The sequence below is a fragment of the Podospora pseudopauciseta genome (assembly GCF_035222475.1).
Source record: "Podospora pseudopauciseta strain CBS 411.78 chromosome 7 map unlocalized CBS411.78m_7, whole genome shotgun sequence".
Lineage (NCBI taxonomy): Eukaryota > Fungi > Ascomycota > Sordariomycetes > Sordariales > Podosporaceae > Podospora > Podospora pseudopauciseta.
This window is the reverse complement of record NW_026946667.1, coordinates 717921-733345: the sequence shown is the minus strand read 5'-3', so window position 1 is coordinate 733345 and position 15425 is coordinate 717921. Positions and strand designations below refer to the sequence as shown.

The window sequence follows — 15425 nt, the reverse complement described above, 5'->3', positions numbered from 1 at the left end:
CCATCTGCAGCCGCAAATGGTTTGCTTCACGGCAGAAACGGTTGCAAAGGTTTCTCGAAGCTGCAGGGACCCTATCGCAGCTCATGGAATGTCTAGATTGCAATTGGTTCCTCAGCAGCACACAAAGCTTCCTCGACAAGAGCTTCAACAAAAAAGATTCAATTCATCACCCCGCGTTTTCTTTCACTCACTCACTCACTCACACCTTGATCCTTGCGCTAAATGAGCTTGGCCTGGAGATCTTGTGGGAGACTGGCTCGACTGGCAGTAGACATGGGCGGTGGTGGCCGGCAGAAAAGCATCCAGAAGCTCCCTGCCAAGACTGGATTTTGGCGGATTGTGACCTGGCCAGGGGAAGTGACCAGGGTGGCATTGGTTATCAAAGCGATCATTCATTTCGCCCCAGGCCAGCGACTCCATCCCACTTCTGGAGCCTGTGGAATTTGGGGAATGGAATTGGGACCTCGACTCTTTATCAATTTCCCTCCCTTTTTTCCACACGGAGCACTTCCTTTTTGTTACTTTTGATACCAGTGCTAGTTGTCTTTTTTTTTTACTACTGCTACCTGCCGCGCCCTTAATTGCGCCACTGCGTTGGTAAATAGTCTGAACCCAACATCCATGATGACAAGTACCTAACCACACGACGTAGCATCGGTAGAATCCCGTGTACCTCTTGACAAGAAACCTCCCCTCCTGCTATCTGCCAGGCACTGCACCTCAACTGCTGCAAAGCTGTCCTCCGATCCCCGACCTTACCTACCTCGACGAAACGAGAAACGATCCCACACACCATGGCACTGCTCCCCAGGTCGCGCGAGTGAATGTAGATAGGCTGTCCCCTCAAACCTGTGACGGGGATCCCGTGGATTTGGAAACTTACACGTCCCAAGATACCACGAAACTGTATGCGACTGATGGACGTCACCACCTGCCACCAGTCCCTCCCCGTTGTACATACCATCTCGAGATGGCCCTCCTTAACCCGACCTTTGTGTTTGGAATCCTAGTCCTTCTCTATCTCTCGACCTTTGTTTTATTTGCCGTAATACGAATCATCACCGGCCTCTCGATCCAGCGCATAGGTTATTTCTCCTTCAGACGACTGTCCTACACCCCGCGCGATGGCATACGAATCGACATCAGAGGCCTCGGCCTCAACGTCCACCGACCGACCTTTTCCCAGCCCACCTGGCTCAGCATAGTCGTCAGCGAACTCGCCGTTACCGTCGATATCAAGGAGTTGGAAGGGAACAAGGCTGCGGGGCTGGCAGCAGGCAGCGAGGATTCGGACTCGGATAGCGATGGCGATAATGAAAAGACGAAGCTCAATGGCGCGGCTTCCACTCCTCCGGCTGCTGAATCGATGAAGGTGCCGAAAATCACGAGGCGCGAGACCATGTCGGCTGGGAGGAGTAAGACTTGGAAGCGCCTGACCAAGATAAAAGAGAAGCTGAAGCTGTTGCACCGCAAGGTGAACTGGCTTCGGATGGTGGATGTGGTTGCGACCAATTCCTCGGTCAACATTGTCGACGTGGGCAACGTGCAAGTGGGCAGTTTTACCGTGGCGGTTGACACGAGGTCGAAGATGGTCGACCGGGCGCGCTTCTTCTTGCAAGGGAAGGCAGAGAGGAGCCGTCAGAAACAGCAAGCGGAGTGGATTGTGACGCTGAGGAGTGTTCTTTTTACGGCCAATGGGGGAGAATCGTTGGAGGTTTTGGACAGCGCCACCCTGAACATCCACGGCTATTTATACGAAGCCCTCGACGGTCTCCGCGACGCCGCCATTTCGCTGAAGCTCGGCCGTCTACATGTCCCATATGACGATGTCAGCCACAGCGCGAAACTGTTCAAGCAGATCAAGAGCCAATGCAATCAGGAGTTTGCCCAATCCGATCCTATGGGCGTTATTGTCGATCAGGTGATGCAGGAGATCGATGTACCGGGGAGCACAACGAACCACGAGCTGATGCAGACCGTTTCCGACTCGAAGGAGCTTGTCAGCTCGATCCTTAGGGGCATCAAGGAGGTTCAGTTTGCTGTCAGCTATGTTGGTTTGACTAAAAAGATTGACCACGTTCGTCCTGGAGGAAATCCTGTGCTTCTAAACGCATCCATGAAGGAGGTGGGCATCGACCTCCACCGGCTCGACCCCAAGTCCTCAGCACATAGGATGTATTTTCCCTCAAAAGATACTGCCCACGAAGCATTGGCTGCCGCGTTGTCAGTATCCATCGGCCTTGACGATGGACATGGCAAGCCCGAGAGGATCATGTACATCCCCATGGCCACCACCACCGTTCGGACAACCCTCCCCTCTAAAACAGTCGAGCTCACCCACGAGGGCACCGCTGAGCAGCGCAATGCCAACATTTTATTCGCCAACTCAGTCGTCACCTCACCATCCGTCGACCTCGATCCTCGACACCTCCCTCTTCTTATAGCTATGCTACGACGAAAGCCAAAAGCTCCCAAATCCGAACCGCAGACACGGCACATGCTCATCTCACGCCTCCTCCCCAAGGCCAACATCAAGTTCTCCATGCACGAGCCAGTAGTGAGAATAGCACTCCCGCCGGTGCACAAAGGCGCTGATCCAGATGATTTTGATCTGATTATATCATCCATCTCGTCCATTTCACTGGACATGGAGTCGTTCCATTCTACGGTCGACCAGCTTCACTACAGCCTTGCAGCTACTATGCGGCTACAAACTCACCATCTTTACTACCAGACCTCGGCCGGAAACGAAAAGATTGATCTCCTCGAGACGGACTCGTTTGATCTCAAAATTCAGCTTAGCGCCTCGCCTAACGTCCAGGTGGTGGCGACGGGCAATCTGCAGACTTTCTCGCTGAAGATGGTCAAAGATGAGATTGGGGACGGTCTGAGGCAGATTGTACGACAGTTGCGACTGGACGTCGAGCCGGACAAGAGGGCTTCGTCAAAGACGGCGAGGCACTCTAATTTCCTGCGGGCGATGCCGGCGTGGCTGTTGCACTTTCAGCTGTCCTGCTCAGACTTTAGTGTCGAGGTGGCGGGTGTGGACAAGGACATCTCTGACGAGACGAGGGGTCTGGCGATTCAGCTGGATACGTGGACGACCGAATACCGCGCCCAGAGGCTTGACAATCTTCAGAGGAGGCCGTCTAGACGACGGGCGAGCAGTCGGGGGATGATGTCGCCCGAGACTGATCTTTTGAAAACGATTCCGATGTCTCCGAGGAAAAAGTATCATCATGATGGGGATGGGAGGAGGATATCGCTTCATGTGAGGGGGTTTGAAGCCTACATGATTGAGGCGGAGGACAAGTGGGAAGTGGAGCCGTTTTTGAATATTCCCAAGTTGGAGCTGGCGTTTTCGACGCTGAGTGACAACCAGGGGCCGGTGTTTCATGTTCATTCGCAGATTAGGACGGTGTTGCTGCAGTACTCGCTTTACAGGCATTATGCTGTTGCTGTGGCGGTTGCGGTGCTGAGGAAGGCGTTTGTGAGGACGAATGCTGCTGGGGGGCCAAGCCCGGCGACACCGGTGGTGATGGTGCCGAGTACGCCCAAGATGGGTGCGAAGAGGCTGGTGGTGGGACACTTGTCGCCGCCTTCTGCGGGGGGGACTATTCCGGAGCTGTCGCTTGATGGGGAGGTCGCGAGGTCTTTTGTTCAAGAGTTGGTGGCGGTTGATTTCAAGGCGACGCTGATCCAGATCAAGGCGGATTTACCTTCTGATCCCCAGGTGATGTTCCAGATATGTAACTTGGAGGCGGGGAGACATCGCTGGTCGCCACCGTTTTTGCATGCGAGGTTGATAAGGCTCTATGCGGAAGCGCCGAGGATGAGGAGGGTCTGGGCAAGGATCATCAGCGTCAAGAACGTGAGGTTGGACTACCGGGAGTCGAGGAAAAAGTTTACGGGTGGGCAGGTGCAGGATGAGAGGATGTTTGATGTGGTCTCGGAGACGATCAGGGTGGCGGTGCCGCATGATTTGGTGGTGTACAAGATTACGGACAATTTTGTCAACTCGATCAAGTCGGTGCAGCAGCTGCATCATCGGTTCAAGACGGGGACGAATGAGTATATTCTGGATAAGGGACCGGAGGGGCCGAGGAATGTGCCCAAAGTCTCGCTCCGTACCAAGACGTTGCTTTTTGAGCTGGAGGATGGGGCGTTTGAGTGGAAGTTGGGGGTGATTTATCGGGCCGGGAAGGTGGAGATGATGCAGAGGCAGGCGAGGGAGGAGGCGTTTAGGGTCAAGGTGAAGAAGATCCATGAGGAGGAGTCGAAGAAGGAGAGCGCCAAGTTGAGGACGAGGTCGGCGGCGTCGAGGGGGAAGACGAGGATGTCAGGGGATGGGGGCCCGAGGAGTAGGAGTATTGGGGCTGATCAGGGACGGTCTGGTGGGGGGGAGGGGAGGTTTAGGGGACGGGCGCCAAGGTATGATCCTGAGGGGGGGTGTTTGGGGATCAGTGGGGATGCCAGGATCTCGATCAATGAAGCGAGAGAGAGGCTCAATATTCATAACGCCAGGAGCTGGAAGCAGCGGATTGATCAGCAGTATGAGCTGTCCAAGAATGCCACCAAGGACTTGCACGCTGCGTTCTGGGGCCACAACGAGGTGCCGGAGGACTGGAACGACAGCGAAAAGATTCTCGAGGTCCCGCAGCGGCCAGCGTTGATGTCGGCGCTGCTTAGCGATCTGCACATCATGCTCGACAAGCCGTCTTTCCCGATGAAAGACCTGCCTGATTTCTTGCACAAGGTCGGGAAGGGCATGCCAAGGGATATGAAATATGCGTTGCTTGTCCCGATGAGCGTCAGGATCGAGATGGGCGAGGCGAGGATATCTCTGAGAGACTACCCACTGCCGTTTATCCATGTTCCCTCGACCAAGTCATCCCAATCCGCGAGAATGCAGGCTCTGTCCATGACGACGGACTTTGTCATTGCCGAAGAGTACAGAGGACCAGAGTCGATGAGAAAGATCAAAGTCCAGATTGTGCCTGGCCGGAATCTGGATCCAATGGCATCCAACCAGGGAAGCTTTGCGGTGGACGTCCGCAGGACCATCGGGCCTGTCAAGACTTTCTCTGACATGGTGATTGATATCCATACCAGCAATCCGACGAGGATCACCTGGGGGCCGTCGTATCAGCCTGCGATTCAGGACATGATGATGGCGATAGAGTCGATGACGAAGCCGCAGCTTGATCCATCTGAAAAGGTCGGGTTCTGGGACAAGATTCGGCTGAATTTCCACTCCAGAGTTCGGGTGGCGTGGAGGGAGGGCGGCGATGTCCATCTGGCGCTGAAGGGCAGTAGGGATCCTTACCAGGTCACTGGGAACGGCGCGGGCTTCATCATGTGCTGGAGGAAGGATGTCAGATGGAATATTCACGCTGATGATGACCCGAAGCGGTTCATGACGGTGGACAGCGGCGAGTATGTCCTTGCTGTGCCTGATTACAGCCATCACGTCCGTGAAACGAGGAGGCAGCATGGCGAGGATGAGAGCTTTACCAGTGACAGCAGCTACAAATCCGGCGCGGCTTTCAAAAAAGTGGTCATGAAACTGTCCGGCAAGGTGCAAGTGATGGCCGGACTGGTGTTTGAAAAGGCTATTGTCAATGGTGAGAGGAGCTTCGAGTTCAAGCCTCATTACGATGTCATTCTCAAGGCGCCCCATCTCGCCAAGGCGGAGAATGGCGTGCCGTATGATGCCTTTCGCGGGTTCCGCAGTCAGCATATTCACTTGTCTGTTGCTGTTCGGGCGCCGGTTGATCGGGAGTGGACTGGGTCTGTCACGGAACCGTCTCGCAGCTACAATACGGTGCATCTCACCCCGAGATTCTTCACCCACTTCTTCGCCTGGTGGTCGCTTTTCTCTGGGCCGCTTTCTCTGCCTATTCGACAGGGTGCTCTCTGGCCTGGAAGAGAGAAGAACAGCAAGAAGTTTGGGAGGCATCTGGCTACGATCAAGTACAATGTTTTGCTGGCGCCGCTGTTCCTCAGTCACATCTACAAGCACAAGGATGTGGAGGACTACGCGGAGAATTCTGTTTCTGCGACGGGTATCAAGGTCCGGTTTGACAGCTGGATGCTGGATTTGCACATGAGAAGGGAGGAGTTCACCACTCCCGATCGCGGGCGGAACACCCAGTCTAGGACGAGCGGCATGAGGATACATGCTGGCCAGCTGGACCTTGTGTCCGCCGATGTCAGGGCTGTGTCGGCTAGCATTCGCGGCACTACGGCGGATGCGGTGACCAAGGCTTCGCTGTCGAGCTATATCGGGGATCAGGAACCTGATGTGGCGGACGTGTCGAGGTTCACGATTCCGGATAATGATTCGCGGTGGATTGACATGGACGACTTTGTCGAGCTGGACTGGATCCTGCCTACGGAGCTGAACCCAGACACCAAGATCTTGCCGCTTGCGTTTGCGCCGAGGGTGACGTATTTCCGGCAGACTGACATTGGCGGGCTGATTGATGGTGATCCGGACAGGACGACGCATTTTGGAAAGGAGCCGACGCATTTCTGCATCATGAGCCATGATGATGACCCTAGGAGGGTGCAGAGTCAGCTTATTCGGAGAAGGCTGGAGCAGATTGATCAGCAGGCGGAAATTCACCGGCGCACGCTTGGGGAGATTGAGCTGAGGATGGTCAGGGGGGATACCACCACTGCTGATCTGGGAGCGGAGTATGAGATCTTGAGTCGGCATACTGCTGTCTTGCATGGGAGGAAGGTTTTCCTCGAGGGGATGTTGAGGGAGATGACGCCCCGGGCTGCTTCGTGCAATGATGAGGATGAGGAGTCGACTGCTACGGAGGGGGACCTCAACCGTCCCGACTACTTGCGCGGTGATGATTCGGATGAGTCTGAGGTCACGGGCGAGTTTGCGAGTGACTTTAAGAACCGGTTCGTGGTGCATAATGTTCAGCTCAAGTGGAACAACACGTTGAGGAATATCATTCTGAGGTACATGCACCAGGTCGGTCAGCGGAGGGGTTTTGTTTACTACCTCTCTCGGCCGGCGGTCAAGTTTATCCTGGACTTGGTGGATGAGCAGACTAAATCCAAGACTGCGGCTACGCCGACGGGGACGGGCAAGTCACCGGATGCGAACGGTAAAGACCGGGATATTCAAAAGGATATTGAGGATAGGATCCGAAAGATTCTAGGGGACGGGAAGAAGTTCTCGGGGTCGACGGGGAATATCGACGCGCAGCATCCGGCCATGGCGGACTTGTCGGGTGGCATTGCGGATGAGTTTACGACGCAGAATGCTTACCATGTCCGGTTGATTGCCCCGCAGATTCAGCTGCAGAGCGACAAGAACAAGAAGCATGTCGTGCTCACCACAGCCAAGGGGATGGAGCTCAAGGTAGTAGACGTCCTCGAAAAGAGCCGGATCTCGGATAACGTCAGCGGTCTGGTGCAGAGGAGGTTCCTGGTCAACATGGACAGCACGCAGTTCTTTGTGACACATCAAAAGTGGTTCAGCACGCAGCTGGTGTCAATGTACTCGGGCAACACGTACGGGACGCCGGCGGGGAGCTCGTGGCCGCCGTGGGTGCCGATGGAGGTCATGTTTGACTTCCAGGCGGACCCGTTCGGGTTCAAGAGGGTGGTGCAAAAGACTTCGGCCATGCTGAGGTATGATAAGTACAACACCCTGAGGCTGAAGTACAATGACGAGGTCAACACGAGCGAAGCGGCGGCGGTGGACAATCTGAGCCAGGCCGGCAGCGCGCAGGAGAGCAGGACGGACAACCTTTGGGTTGAGTTCCCTCAGGCGCACGCGCTGTGCAACTCGTCGCAGTATTATGCCATCTATGTCATTGTGTTGGACTTGCTGATGTACAGCGAGCCGTTGGAGAAGACGAGGAATGAGAGGCTGGAGAAGATCATGCTGGCGTCAGACTTTAGCGATTTGAGGGGGGCGCCGGAGATGGTGATTAAGCTGCAGGAGAGGGTGAGGCAGCTGGAGGACATCAAGACGCACTTCCAGACGCACTCGAGGCAGATGGACGAGAAGGGGTGGCAGGATAGGTTGGTGCTGGAGCGGGATCTGGCCGCGTGCGAGGATGAGCTGTTCTTTATGATGAAGGCCATCACGACGAGCCAGAGGAAGTTTGATCACTCGACCAGCAGCGCGCTGTTGAAGTGGAGCATCACGGCCAAGGAGATTGTGTGGCAGTTGATCAGGGACAACAATGAGCCGCTTGTTGAGCTGCAGTTGAAGGACGTCGAGTATGACCGGACGGACAACTCGGATGGGTCGCATATCAATTTGATTCAGGTGGGGAGGATACTGGGGTTGAATCTGCTGCCTGATGCCATCTATCCGGCCATGATTGCGCCCTACTTTGAGCCGAGTGCTGGGGTGGTGGACATTGAGACGAAGCCGATGATAAGGGTGTACTGGAATATGCTGGAGGCTATCGCCGGTATTCCCATCATGGATCACTTTGAGGTCAATCTGTTTCCGCTCAAGGTTCAGCTTGAACGAGAGGTGGGCAAGAAGCTGTTTGAGTATATCTTCCCGGGGATTGACGGGGATGCCCCGGCTGAGGGGAAGAACACGTCGCCTTTCATGATCAAGCAGTCGATTCCTGGGGAGGAGGAGGATGAGGGAGATAACATGTCCATCAGCGAGTCTCTTGCGAATCAGATTACGGATCACCTTACTGTTCCCGGGGAGCAGGAGCCGGAGATTCCAGAGTTCGAGACCCGGGCTGGTTCGCTTGAGCTGAGACTTCGTCCGACGTTGACTTCGGATCCTGATGAGGACCCCCCCAAGCACAAGGCTTTGAGTATCCACTCTGGCGAGGGGACATCCTTCCGACTCTTCCGCTCGGGGACCGGCTTTAAGGCTGTGAATAAGAAACGGTCGTATGACTCCCTTCGCGGCAGCACCCCCAGGCCGGGTGTTAGCCGGACCGGCACAGGCTTCTCCTCCAATATTTCCATCTCGGGCGATTCTCGCAAGGGCTCCCGCTTCGGCCTCCGCCACCGGTCAACTGCTACGGATGAAGAAAAGGCCAAGGCCCGATCAGACGATCTCACCAAGATGATCGACCGCGCCTCCAACTACATGACTTTCGCCTACATCAAGATGCCCTCTGTCGTCCTCTGCGTCTCCTACAAGGGCAAGGGCGAGCGCAACTTTGAAGACGTTCATGACTTCGTCTTCCGGATGCCAACGATTGAGTACCGCAACAAGACCTGGTCCAACCTCGACTTGGCTCTTGCGCTCAAGAGCCGGGTGATCAAAGCCCTGATCAGCCACACGGGTGCCATCATTGGCAACAAGTTCTCGAAACATCGGCCTAACATTGCTCAGCAGTCCAAATTGAGGGAGGTGGCGACCAGCTCGGTGTTGCTTGCCACTCCAGTTGGCAGCTCGATAGCGGGCGGTGAGTCGAGAGAGAACAGCGGGGACGACTCTTCTAGTATATACGGCGTTGGTGCCTCACCGGTGGACTTTTCCCGGTCGCCACCGCAGTCGATCAGGCGGGCGGCGACGGCGGCGAGCAGTATTCCTGTGCCAAAGTCTTCTGCCAGCCGGAGTTCGAGCATTGCTTCTTCGCAGCGGTCGGCGACGGTGCCGCAGCAGCAGCAAGCCTCAGCTGCTGGGCATGTGGTTGCTAACACGCAGGCTACCGGTGCTATACCTACCTTTTTGATGACGCAGCCTACACAGCCGACGATCAGCTCCGGGTCATCTTCTGCTCAGGAGGGAGGTAAGACTGGGTTTGGGAGTTTGCTGAGGCCTGCTAGTAGCGGGTGGTCGAAGCCTTTTGGCGGTGGTGGGGGCAGTAATGGGCAGCAGCAGCAACATCAGCAGACCAAGAGGCCGGGGAGCAGTGGGGGGTTGGGGATGGGGATGGGAAATAATACGGTGGCTTTTAGTAATTATAATGCGGGGGTTGGTGGGATGGGGATGGAGGAGGTGATGAATAGCGGCGGGGGTGGTGGGAGTCCGGAAAGGAAGAGGACGGGGGGGCATATGGGGTTTAGGGATAAGTTGAGTGCGATTAGGCATAAGTTGAAGGAGGGGGGTGGTGGGGGGCAAAGGGAGCAGAGTGTTGTTGCTGTGAGGGATCAAGGGGGGGAGATGGTGCTGGAGGAGGGGGGGGAGGATGGGGAAGGGGGAGGAGGGTTGATGAAGACTTTGAGTCATAGGAGTTCGAGGAGGCAGTAAAGGGGGTGTGGTTGGGAGCCTTGGTGTAGCCCGTTGTTTTGGTTTTTTTTCTTTTCTTACTCTCGTTTTGTGGCGGTGTCTTGGGTTGAGGTAGCATTGTAAGATGGGATGGTGATGAAGTATTTTATGTAAAGTTTATATTTTTTTTTTAGTTGAGACACGGACTAGGGGGAGCTGCCGAGAGAGAGGAAGGGAAGCATTCTTGGAGTTCAAGGGCATAAGTCGGTGGGGAAGAATTAAGAGGAGTACATAATAAAGCGGTATATACAATGGAATAACACATATTAAATAATTATCAGATACCCATTGCGACTGCCTTGCTAAAGTAACCTTCATCTGGTTTGTGGGTTGCCAAGAGGAAGGAGCACTTTGACGGCAGGCAGAGGGGGAGCTTCCTTATCTTATCAGTGCGACCCCTCCATTGTCAACCACAGCAGCAGGCTGCAGCTCGGCCAGCTCCAGCTTACAACTCCCACCTTCATTTCAACAGTCATTTCAGAAGAGGTCGTTTTCCAAATTTCAGCGAAGAAGCGACACTATCAGTCACGCCCAGTTAGCCGATCGGCAAAAGGGGATCCGCCATCATGGGTACCTCTCCCTGCCTCTCTCTCCATCCCTCATCGATACTAACCATTGCCTACCTATGACAACAGAACTCCCACTCACCGACAAGCTCACCTCCAACCACCTCGACGCCCTCTACTCGTACACGCACTTCACCTCGAACCAACCCCCCTCCCACACAGGCGACCACGCGTCCAAACCCTGGGTCCAAGACCCCCAGTACTTCAAATCCGTCCGCATCTCCCCCGTCGCGCTCCTCAAGATGGTCATGCACGCCCGCTCGGGCGGCTCGCTCGAGGTGATGGGCATGATGCAAGGCTTCATCGACCGGTCGACCTTTGTCGTCACGGACGCGTTCCGCCTGCCGGTCGAGGGGACAGAGACTAGAGTGAATGCGCAGGGGGAGGCGGACGAGTATCTGGTTCAGTATCTGAGCGGGTGCAGGGAGGAGAGCAGGCAGGAGAATGTGGTTGGGTGGTATCACTCGCACCCGGGGTACGGGTGCTGGCTGAGCGGGATTGACGTTGAGACGCAGAAGCTGCAGCAGCTGCAGGGACCGATGGTAGCGATTGTGGTTGATCCTGACCGGACGGTGGCGGGGGGGAAGGTGGATATTGGGGCTTTTAGGACTTTTCCGGAGAATTACACTGGAGGGTCTGGGTCGGGAGGGTCAGGGGGAGGAGGGGATAAGAGTGTGCCGTTGGGGAAGATGGAGGATTTTGGAGCGCATGCGAGTAAATATTATGCTTTGGAGGTGGAGCATTTCAAGAGCACGTTGGATAATAAGCTGTTGGATGCGCTGTGGAATAAGTATTGGGTTGGGACGCTGGCGGGGAATCCGTTGTTGACGAATAGGGATTTTGCGAGTAGTCAGATGAGGGATTTGGGGGGAAAGGTGAGGGAGGTTGTTGGGGGTTCTGGGGGGAGGCAGGGTGGTGGGAGGTTGGCGGGGACGGGGGTTCCGTTGGGTGGTGGTGGTGGTGGTGGTGGTGGTGGTGGTGGTGGGGGAAGCTCGTCGAAGGCACGGGGGCAGGATCTGGACAAAATTATTCGGGATGTTGGACAGGTTGCCGTTAAGGAGAGGGCCGGGCTGATGGCGGCGGAGGTGAAGGAGAGTATTTTTGGGGGGTTGAGGGAGAGGGCGAAGATGGGGGGTTGTGGGTGTAAGCATGAGTAGGGGAGGAGATATTGAGATTTATGAGAATGATTAATGTATGGCATTAGATATTTGGTGTTTGGGGAGCTGGCAGGATGGGTGGGTTACGGGTTACACAGGGACCATATTAAGATGGGGAGATGAGATACAGTTTTATTATTACAGATGAAGAAGACAATGCCATAATTGTGGTTGGGTAAGGTACATCATAGCTAACAGAGCTCTACAGGTATGGTACGTGCCAGAGATGACCAGATGAAACTTGTTTTGATAATTACAACCGAGTAGAGAGAAACAGAGAGTAGAGCAGTGAAGTTTATGCAATTGCCAAAACCGAGGCCATACCATCATCGCCCCTTTTCTCTCCAAAAAAAGACAAAACCCAACAGACATATATTCCCACAAAATTGAACAACAGTATCAACATCAGCCGTCTATGGAGAGCCCCAGTGCTGTAAAGCCTTTCACCGCCGACAGCATTCAGTCAGGTGGAGAAAAAGCAATCCCGTTTCAGGCTTGGAGTATCGCCTTTTGCAAGACTGAAACCCCGAAAGGGGTGTGCTTTTTTTATTTATTTATACAGCTGACTGAATACTGCCGGCGATGACAATCCGAAGCTTTACAGCGCCAGGACCAGGCCGATCCCACCAATTCCCCACGCCCCTTTTGACTTTTCCCATCTCTTTTTCTTCTCACACAGTCGTTTTTCTTTTTCTCCATCCTACATACAAAACTCCAACAACAACAGCAACAACAACAACAAGACAAGATCCTACTCCAAGATGACATCCCCCATCTCAATATCAGGCAGCACATCCGTCCACGACCCCGCCTCCACCTCCCCTCCCTTGCCGGTACCAGCACCGGCCGCCCCCAACGCCCCCTCCCCCACAACCCCAGCAGCAAAAGCATCACCCCCATCACCACCACCACCCTCCCTCGCCACCTCCCCCGCAGCCTCCAACCTCCTCACCGTCTCCTCCTTGCCCAAAACCTCCATACTAAGCGGCACCGTCAACCCCTCCTCCCCAGCCAAAACCGCCCACCGACATATCTTCCACGTGTTCCTAGTCACCTTCTCCCCCTCCTTAAACCCAATCGCCTCTTTTCTCTGGGCCAAAAACAGGGAGATATACTCCTTTGTCCACTCCTCCTCAGGAATACCCTTCAACTCACCAATCAACCAATCAACAGCCTGACTCAACGAACAAGGTTGCGAGTTGACCGTGACAGTAGAGATATCAATGCAGGAGGTTTCAAGAGACGATCGCAGGGCAGAAGGGGATAAAGTCCAGTATAGATACCGCAGGGGGAAAAACGCCGGGGGTGTACGGGGGTGATTGTGCTCACAAGGGACGAGATTCCCCTCTGGGGTGGTGGGAGGGTTAGTGGTAGACTTTGCTAGGTGGGCTTGAGACTTGAGGATTATCTGCACCAGGTCAGCCACGTACGGGGCCGAAAAGATTCTTGGATTGGGGATCCGGTCGCCGAGGAGGTGGAGGCCGAGGGAAGAAGGAAACTCGGGGGAGGGGGACCGGGAGCGGAGGGACTCGACCGAGGATAAAAAGTCCATAAAGGGGGTGATGTGCCGAGTTTGCAGGTCGGCGAGCAGGGACGGGTTGGACGGTAAGGTTTGGGGGAGGAGTTTTAGGTGCTGGGTTTGGAGGAAGGAGAGCTTGGAGAGGGAGACGATGATGTCGCCTTTGGAGAATTTGAGGTTGAACTGCGTCGGGGGTTTAAATAGTCAGCTTTGGTTGGTGATGATGGAACGGTGTGCGAACAGGATGGGTAGGGTAAGTGAAGAGGGTAAGCTATGGGTGAGGTCCGGGGCTTACAATGTCAACCATCTCGTCCAGACTCATGACGTCTCCGTTGGGGCCGGACTTCTTTTTGGCACCCCCGGTGGCGGCGGCGTCCCGTCCGCGCCAGCCCAACAGGGCCACAAAATTCAGTAGGGTCTGGGGTAAGATTCCGTGCTCTTGATACCAAGTCATACTGACACCACTGTGGCGTTTGCTGAGTTTTTGGCGGTTCTCATCAACCAACAAACCCAGATGACCGAACTGTGGGGGAGCCCAGCCAAAAGCATTGTAGAGCTCGACGTGTTTGGGTGTAGAAATGAGCCATTCCTGGTTGCGTGTGTTAATCCTGTCGATCCGAAAGGGGTTTGTTTGTTTACTTACAGCGCCCCTGATCACATGCGTGATCTCCATGTGTTTATCGTCCACCACATTGGCAAAGTGATAAGTCGGAAATCCATCTCTCTTGATGATGATGTAGTCATCTTCAAACTCCTTTTTCCTGAAGTGGTTGTAGACGATGTCTCTCACAGCCGTAGGGGTCTTTGCGCTTCTGAATCTGATGGCAAACTTCTCGCCTTTGTGTGCCCTCTCCTCTGACTCGGCAGGTGAGATGTGACTGCATGTCCCAGGGTACAAAGTCGGCTGTCCGGCTGCATTTGCGATCCTCTTGTGTTCTTCCAGGGCTTCGGGTGTGCAGAAGCACCGGTAGGCTTTACCTTCAGCCAGGAGCTCGGCGGCATGTTGATGGTAAAGGGGCAATCTTTCAGACTGAGTCAGTCAGTGCCGATGCCTCTTTGACAGTTACTAGGGGAAGTCTTACTTGTCTGTACGGACCAAATGGCCCGTTTACATCGGGGCCTGTCAAGTGGTGTTAATGAGCTTGGCTATGCTGACTCGAGCAGATAGTGAGATACCTTCATCCCATGAAAGACCAGCCCATTTCAGGTCTTCATACAGCTTGGACTCTGCATCTGGTACAAGTCGGCTCTAGATTGACTGTGTGAGTTTACTTGATGGAGAGTGAATGAGCCGGAGAGAGAATCACCTGGTCTGTGTCTTCAATGCGCAACACAAACTGACCACCAGTAGCTCTGGCAAGGAGGTAGTTGAACAAGGCAGTTCTTAATGAACCTAGGTGAAGATATCCCGTTGGTGAAGGCGCAAATCGGGTACGACATGGTGTGTCGGGGAGCTGGACCCTGTTCTCACGAGCTTGCCGGTCTGGGTTGTGAGAGAGCTTCGAAGAGCATGAAAAACATAATCTTTGCTGAAATATGTGTGATGCTTCTTGCGATCGCCTCAGTGAGGTGAGGGCTTTCCACCGGCCGTATGCTGACCACAGCTGCTGCCCCGGGAGGCTGTTTCCTCTCATCGTGTTCAATTCCACAGCTGCCCAGTTTTGGAAAGAATTGCATGTGTAAGTGAGGCAACAGTAGTTGATGCTGCTATGGAGCCAAGATGCTCTAGCCACAACGCCAAGTGAGCGGATTCCAAGTGTGGAGGTGACATGTGGCGTTGGGGCCCCTGCAAGAGAACTCTTGGCATTGGACCCCAAGCCCCCACTGCCCGATAAGAATTTCAGGTGGGGTTGCTGTACGATAAGATTTCAACATGGGATTTCAAAATTCTTGTCATTCATGGCCATGAGACATGGAAAGATATCTGACTATACCTCTCTCTATTCTCAAGATTGGTT

At 54.5% G+C, this 15425-nt stretch overlaps 3 protein-coding genes across 3 annotated transcripts; 2 read left to right on the top strand and 1 right to left on the bottom strand.

Annotated features, from left to right (window-relative positions):
• Positions 1-970: 970 nt before the first annotated feature.
• Positions 971-10207, top strand: FMP27 (Protein SABRE; the record flags this gene model as incomplete). The annotated part of the gene is made up of 1 exon (XM_062915554.1): positions 971-10207. One exon carries the CDS (start codon positions 971-973, stop codon positions 10205-10207), a length of 9237 nt encoding a protein of 3078 aa, XP_062761523.1.
• Positions 10208-10614: 407 nt separating this feature from the next.
• On the top strand, positions 10615-11948 carry RRI1 (COP9 signalosome catalytic subunit rri1; the record flags this gene model as incomplete). Its single annotated transcript, XM_062915553.1, has 2 exons — positions 10615-10795; positions 10861-11948. Exons 1-2 carry the CDS (start codon positions 10792-10794, stop codon positions 11946-11948), a joined length of 1092 nt encoding a protein of 363 aa, XP_062761522.1. The 5' UTR covers positions 10615-10791.
• Positions 11949-12494: 546 nt separating this feature from the next.
• Positions 12495-15392, bottom strand: MSE1 (Glutamate--tRNA ligase mitochondrial; the record flags this gene model as incomplete). Its single annotated transcript, XM_062915552.1, has 7 exons — positions 14775-15392; positions 14644-14716; positions 14550-14587; positions 14111-14497; positions 13763-14056; positions 12704-13650; positions 12495-12648 (listed from the first exon to the last, which is right to left on the bottom strand). The coding sequence occupies exons 1-7, from the start codon at positions 15099-15101 to the stop codon at positions 12495-12497; spliced, it is 2220 nt and encodes a 739-aa protein (XP_062761521.1). The 5' UTR covers positions 15102-15392.
• Between the last annotated feature and the right edge of the window lie 33 nt (positions 15393-15425).